The 7,767-nt window shown below is 41.5% G+C and overlaps 1 protein-coding gene across 1 annotated transcript; it reads right to left on the reverse strand.

The window, feature by feature from the left end:
* Positions 1-551: 551 nt before the first annotated feature.
* On the reverse strand, positions 552-7,444 carry LOC137295138 (coiled-coil domain-containing protein 15-like). The gene is made up of 10 exons (XM_067826489.1): positions 7,415-7,444; positions 6,832-6,981; positions 6,649-6,726; positions 5,592-5,708; positions 4,093-4,210; positions 3,663-3,776; positions 3,038-3,239; positions 2,632-2,823; positions 1,562-1,710; positions 552-625 (listed from the first exon to the last, which is right to left on the reverse strand). Exons 1-10 carry the CDS (start codon positions 7,442-7,444, stop codon positions 576-578), a joined length of 1,200 nt encoding a protein of 399 aa, XP_067682590.1. The 3' UTR covers positions 552-575.
* Positions 7,445-7,767: the final 323 nt, after the last annotated feature.

Consider the following 7,767-nt stretch of genomic DNA (forward strand, 5'->3'; position numbering starts at 1 on the left):
CACAACTTCACAGGATGCCAGGAGAGACAGTTGATGACAGTGGTTGCTGAGTGAGTGAGTTTAGTTTTACGCCGCACTCAGTAATATTCCAGCTATATGGCAGCGGTCTGTAAATAATCGAGTCTGGAACAATCTGCACAATTGAGAACCAATGACATGTGTCAACCAAGGCAGCGAGTCTGACCACCCGATCCAGTTAGCTACCTCTTACGACAAACAGAGTCACCTTTTAGGCAAGCATGGGTTGCTGAAGGCCTATTCTACCCTGGAACCTTCACAGGTCTCATTGGTTGTTGTGGTTAATGGACATACTGTTCTGCTGGAGGACGTGAAGGTCTGACAACTTCACAAGACACCAGGAGAGACTTTTGATAATGGTGGTTGCTGGTGGTTAATGAACATACTGATCTGCTGGAGGAAGTGATGGTCAGACAACTTCACAGGACACCAGGAGAGACTATTGATGACGGTGGTGACCAGTGGTTAATGAACATACTGTTCTGCTGGAGGAAGTGAAGGTCAGACAGTTATAGTGCTGTTTGATGGCCATACTAGTTCTGTAGACGAAACGAAGGTCAGACAACTTCACAGGACACCAGGAGAGACTGTAGTGCTTTGGCGTATGCTGAAACATGATAGGATTTAACATAGTGGGCCTGCAGAGATTTTGTCTGTGTCACAGAAACAGCATTATCTTCAGACAGAGCACATGAAACCCAGTGCTCCAAGTTATAACACTCATCAACAGATTAGGATAGCTCAGTAAAAATGACAGTTTACAATTTCTCTTTAAATGCTTTTACTGATAACCGAGATTCAAGAGAGGGTGTGAGTGTGTAATGTTTCTTCCTACACACATACCTCTATTGTGTGACATTGGAATGCTCTAGCATCAAGGTTTTCAATTCAACAGCACTCATTCCTGTACCCTACCACTATTTTATGAGTCTGCAATATCAGTTACCCACATATTTTCATAAATAGCAAATTCATTGACTAACAGCACAGGTAAATCTTCCAATATTTTCTGTTGTAAACAGGCCATCTTTCGTTGCTTATAATGTATTTTCCAGTTTGTCTACACAGAAGCTCCACTACAGTGTACTCAACATTCTGGTAACATACTTCCCTTTGTTTGTGAACATGACATCCAGTAAACATGGTATTGTTGCTATATCATGATGTATCAGTTTTATGTGCAGCCAAGCCACAAGTGATGTAGGTCTCTCATATACAGCAGTGTTGTGTAACCCACAAGCATGTGTACTCTCAAATTGGGATTTCAAACCTATGATCCTGCCTGCCAAGGGAAGCAACTCTGCACAGTACCTTAAGACAATTCTACCATGCACGACCTCAGTTCCTAAACCAATCTGGCTGCAACTGACAACATCAGTTCTACAGTATATGTTGGTAGGTGTCAGCAGGAATAGAAATTGCCTTCTGTCTGCCAGTGCAATACTGGCAAAATTTTGACAGAATTTGTAACATTTCCTTTTACCATTAAGCAGATGGCAGCACTTAGGCTGATCATATTTAGACACAACTGAAAAGGACTGACCTTTAGGGTTCTTGTAGAAGAAACAGTTGTTGGCACAAGTGTCAGGGTTGGTGTCCCACAGGGTGTCGCCACAGCAACACAAGGGAGGTAACTGTACCCCTTTCTTCACTATCTTCTCACGCAGGTTCTGGCGTAAGGCCTCTACATATCTGAAACAGCCACACAATATAAATAACTGCTGCTATAAGCAAGATAATCATCACAAGTTGCATCTGAAGTATCAAACATAATTAGACATTTCTGGAAAATGTAGAATTGAAGGGGAACTCTTAATTCATTAAATGTTTTCATATTTTACATAACCAGGGCCCTGTTCTACAAGTTGGTTGCAATCAGAGTTAGTTGTGCCATCAGTAATACTGTTTCAAAACAGATCATTCGCAGAGCCTCAGTAATTTCCGAAAAACTACAACATCTTCCACTGCATGATGCACAAACATTTCTTCTGAACAGAACTCGGATGATGGCATCTCCATTGCCCTTATTGACAATGGGCAAGCTAGTCATTAAATGCGTTCTGTTTGACATCAACAAAAACTCCTTGTTGATTCCTATATTCTCTGCTGGTTTCTGATTTTCAGTTAGAAATGAAATAGTGAATCTATGCTTCGCATGTTGATCAACTAACTCCAACGGGGCAGACGTATTGGATCGAGGTCAATGTAACACGTGTTCTGATTGGATGGAAAGAAGGGAGATAAGTTTTGTAGCGATTTTTTGCTGCTAGTGGATTTTACGAAAACCGGGATATATAGCCATATTAGAAAACAGGTACATGGGAAGATATGACTTAAGTAACCTCAGTGGGTAGAGAATGCTAATGATCGTGTATTTCCCAATACCACAATGTCAAGGCCATGTTCGGTCAGGTATTCCTATGACTAGTAATAATCATTAATCAGATTAGACAACCACATGACACATTTTTTACATTTGTTACTTACTAGTATCACGTACTAGCTTACTTCCAATACTATTTCCTGTCATTACAGTGAGTCATGATTGCCATAGCACTGAGATGACTTCAACAAACAGGCCCCTCGATAGGCCATATGCAGCCAGTGGTTTACCTCTCCATTTCCTTGTGTCTCCGCTGGCTGTGCTCATGTTGTTGCAGGGTGTCCCGGATGTGAGACTGCTCCAGTTGATCCCGGAGGAATGCTTCGTCCCACGTCTCCCCAGTCATCGGGTCACGGGGCTGCACCATGCGTAATGCCAACTCCTCCTCTTCCTTGCGAGCCTCCTCCTTGTCCTGCTTCAGTCTGACAGACACAAACATACCCTACATAGTCACAGGTCAGATGGGGCACATATATAGTTGGACACAGATCAGGAATGATTCAGACAGCATCACACACAAGTTAGATGTAGTCATGATTAAACATCTATCACATACCACATCTAAACAAATAAAACCATCTGTAATGTTAATGACTCCATGTGTCCAAAATCAGCTACATAGACAAGATTTATTACTTTTGAATCCGTTTCCGATGTTCCTGCCGACGAAGATTCTCCTTTACTTGCTCACGCTCCTGGTCCATGAAAAGTCGGCGGTAGAGGGCAGTCTGACTCCGCTGTCGGCGTCGTTTCTCTTCCATCGTTACCCCTGAGTAGATGTCTGGGACAGACACAACCGGGGCTGGGCGGTGCAGCTCTGTGCCTGTCATTGTTGGCACTGCAAGACATACATGCATGAGTAGGAGAGTGAGTTTAGTCTTATGTCACTTGTAGAAATATTCCTGCAATATCAGGAAATGGGTCTCACACATACTCAAGTGGGGAATAGAACCCCTGTCAGCATGACAAAAAAATGCTTTATCAACTCTTAAAAAGAGAGAGTGGAGAAGGAGAGACACACTCAGATTCTACTGAGTCTCATGAAGTGGACCTTCCTTCGTTTACAATTTTGTTATGTTATTTACAGATTTGTTATGAATGAATCTAGCATTTTTAACAATGTCTCTAACTTCTTTAACTTGTATATTCTAGATTTGTTTGTAGCCCATGTGGACTTGTTATTACAGTGGATCTACATTTACTGGGATAGCCTGTAACCATGGTTAAAACAACCAAAGGGAGACAAATGCATGACAATCACCACTGCGTCGCTGGATCCTCTCTTGTCTTGTCTCTGCCCTTGGGGGTGAAAGATCGAAGTGTACACTTTTCATCTGGCGCCGCCATCGATTTTCACTTTCCTCCTCATTCTCATCTGACAGAAACAGATTGAAATTGAAAAAACGTACTCTCAATTTGATCAAAAAAGGTTATGAAAAGTCTCAAAAGTTCAGTCAACAGCTAATAAAAATCTAGAAACCTTCATCTTACCACCAATAATCTATACAGAAGAGTATGAAAAACTTTCATAAATGAATGACAATTCATCATTCCAAAATCAGAAAAAGGACAGAGTGTTTGTTAAATGTAGGAAATGTTTAGAACACTGTCTGTGATCAAGTCCATCTTCTCCGGCCATCATAGTTAGGGTCAGAACTCCTTAGCCAGGGCTGACGTGTTGACACTCATACCATGAGTATACTTCTCTTCATCAACATCATCATCTCTGTCATCTGTGTCTTCAGTGTTGCTGTTGTCACTGTCAAGGTCAAGGACATCTCCATCTGCCATGTGTCGAGATGATGGGTGCTACAATGCAGAGGATCACATACAATGTGCTGATCAGCATGAGTGTTTCTGTCACCACATCTTTGCCCATACCCATGCACTCACATCTCTACCCATACACTGACTCACATCTCTACAATTACACATGCACTCACATATCTCTAAATGCACACTTACTCACATCTCTACCCTTACTCATGGACTCACATCTCTACCCTTACACACTGCCTCAAATCTCTACCCATGCACACTGACTCACTTCTCCATCCTTACACACTGACTCAAATCTCTACCCTTACACACTGACTCACATATCTACCCTTACACACTGACTCAAATCTCTACCCATGCACACTGACTCACTTCTCCATCCTTACACAATGACTCAAATCTCAACCCTTACACACTGACTCAAATCTCTACCCTTACACACTGACTCAAATATCTACCCTTACACACTGACTCAAATCTCTACCCATGCACACTGACTCACTTCTCCATCCTTACACAATGACTCAAATCTCAACCCTTACACACTGACTCAAATCTCTACCCTTACACACTGACTCAAATATCTACCCTTACACACTGCCTCAAATCTCTACCCATGCACACTGACTCACTTCTCCATCCTTACACAATGACTCAAATCTCAACCCTTACACACTGACTCAAATCTCTACCCTTACACACTGACTCAAATATCTACCCTTACACACTGACTCACATCTCTACCCATGCACACTGACTCACATCTCTACCCTTACACACTGACTCAAATCTCTACCCTTACACACTGACTCACATCCCTACCCATACACACTGACTCAAATCTCTACCCATGCACACTGACTCAAATCTCTACCCTTACACACTGACTCATATCTCTACCCATGCACACTGAATATCATCTCAACTCATCTTTTGTGGGATTCAACTCAAGAAAGTATCACTAGGAAAGTGTAATCCCCAGCATAACATATGTTACACATGAACACTTTCTACAAGGCATTGTGTAATCATAGCCTTCAGCCGTGGGCGCCATACCAACTAATACTTATCAGAGGGGTACACAAGGCCTGCAGTCTAGACTACCAGTTGTCCGACTTTCATTTTTGTGGGAGTCACAGTGTCTAACTGGGTTAGGCAACTGACGGTGTGTGCTGGCGATTAGGTGCCTGACTCTGAGGGTGTGGGTTCAAGTCCTGGATGGGAGTCAGGTCAAAAAGAGTACTAGAATTTATACTTTACTAAGAAAGTGTAATCCCAAATATAACATGTTATAAATGACTAATTTCTAGATGGCATTGTGTAATCATCATCTCCTGTGATTCATACAAATGAACTTCACTCATATCCCCACACACAGGCACACATCTGAGTATATATCACAAGAACTCACATCTCTTGTATGGGACACCCTCCACACTCCTCCTGGCAGATCATCACTGATGAAGTTGTCTGTCAGTATTTGTCTACCCCCAAGCTTTCGTCTTGCTTCACTTGTGAACTCATGCACCTAAAACAAACCACACACATTTGAGAACAAGTCACTTTTTACACTGATCAAGGGTCAAGGTCATCCATACCTCAGACGTCATGGCTGAAGGAACTTGGCATTTCTAAATTTGTGAATCACCAACTAGCGATACTCTGAGGCATTTATTATTGACACATGATGGATTTTAGAAGAGCACCTGTTCAAGTGTTGTTTCCTAAATAAAATACAAGAACGAGTACACACGGACAAGTGTTTTTACACAGGCTCAGATGGCCTGAGTAAGACTGGGTGGATCATAGAGACATCAGTATGGAAATACCGACCTGGTCTGTCTGGTCCGAGAATGCGTGTGTCCTAGTTGACGGTTCACTGTGTGCCAAGCCTCCTGCACAGACGTATTGTACATTAGTCACCATTGTTATACATTGTACATTAGTTGCCAGAACTGTAGGCATTGTATATTAGTCACCACTGTTATTAGTCACCATTGTTATTAGTCACCATTGTTATTAGTCACCATTGTTATTAGTCACATCATTATAGACACTGTACAGTTGCCACCAGTCTTATAAAGACATTTTACAGTAGCCATCAGTGTTATAAAGACATTTTACAGTAGCCCTCAGTGTTACAGAGACATTTTACAGTAGCCCTCAGTGTTATAAAGACATTTTACAGTAGCCCTCAGTGTTACAGAGACATTTTACAGTGGCCATCAGTATTGTAAAAATATTTTATAGTAGCCATTGGTGTTATAGACACATTTTACAGTAGCCATCAGCATTATAGAAATATTTTATAGTAGCCATCAGTGTCATAAAAACATTTTACAGTAGCCATCAGCATTATAAAGACATATCATAGTAACCTTTAGTGTTAGTGTGAGTGCAGTCCCTGCCATACCTTGTGTGTTTGGTGTTGCTCGGGACTTAATGCTCAAACCTTGGTGTAATCTCACTGAACAGCTGTCTTTTCGGGACGACTGATGCTGAGCTGACAATGTGCTTTGTCTAACTATACGTCGCTCTCGCTCAATCTGAAATAAGAACACATACATAACATACCTATTCCCCATAAAGTACATCAACATTGCTCAAAAATATATTTGGCAACTTTTTATCTGTCAGTTCATCACACTTACAGCATTAACCATTGACTGTGCCTGCTGTTGTTTCTTCAGCCTATCTAAATGCCGAACTCTTTTCTTCACCTCCTCCTGGAAGCGTCTCAGACGGTCCTCTTTCTCGCGCTGCATTTGATACATCCGATTCTCCTCCTCCATCGCTGCTTCCTGAAACACCAGACACATTCTATAGGACTACCACGGCCACATTTTAACTTCTAAACATGTTAACCATGTATGCTTCAGTTAACAGAAAAAGACTACAATTTAACATTAAATTGGACAGTGTTATATATACCTATCCATCAAACTTGGTATCTAATGCTCCTATCATGCCTGATAAACCCTTCCATTCAACAACTTTTCTTCCTGTTATATTATTTTAGCTAAGCTAGTTTAACAAGTCGATGACTTATCTAATCAGCCAAAACAAAAAAGAAGTGATATAAATAATTCATTCTCGTTTACTGGTACATGATGCCTGACCTTTATACATGTGTCCTAGACCTCAAACTAGATCAATATTTCACAAATTTTCTTCAGATTATTTTGGATTCATTCTTTAAGGAAATAGTTCACCATACCATCACTCACTACAAACCCTAGGAATTGTGTAGGAGTGTCTACCCATGCTAACCTTAAGGATCAAAATGTGGAATGATGGACATGGAATAGTGATTCCACCAGTAGTGACCAAACCTAACAGTGAGTGATAATGGTTTTACGCCACTTTTCAGCAACATTTCAGCAATACCACAACAGGGCCGGGTATACCGAAATTAGGTGTCACACACTGTACCTATGTGGGGTATTGAACCCTTGTCTTTGGCATGATGAGTGAATGCTTTACCCACTGGGTTACCCCACGAACTGTCATCCCCAAGAATCATGCAGGGCTGTCAGATCAGACATAGGTACCTAATTGTAATGAGCACGAGGAAGTGCTTCATGAGA

This window comes from Haliotis asinina, chromosome 1 (assembly GCF_037392515.1).
Source record: "Haliotis asinina isolate JCU_RB_2024 chromosome 1, JCU_Hal_asi_v2, whole genome shotgun sequence".
Classification (NCBI taxonomy): Eukaryota; Metazoa; Mollusca; class Gastropoda; order Lepetellida; family Haliotidae; genus Haliotis; species Haliotis asinina.

Bases quoted from the DNA above. Each gene is read 5' to 3' on its own strand.
- LOC137295138 (XM_067826489.1), bottom strand. From the start codon at position 7,444: ATGGGTAGACACTCCTACACAATTCCTAGG. The intron at 2,824-3,037 runs GTAATAAATCTT...TGTGTCTGTCAG, and splicing joins CATCGGAAACGGATTCAAAA to ACTGAAGCAGGACAAGGAGG. The intron at 1,711-2,631 runs GTAAACCACTGG...TGGCTGTTTCAG, and splicing joins AGACACAAGGAAATGGAGAG to ATATGTAGAGGCCTTACGCC.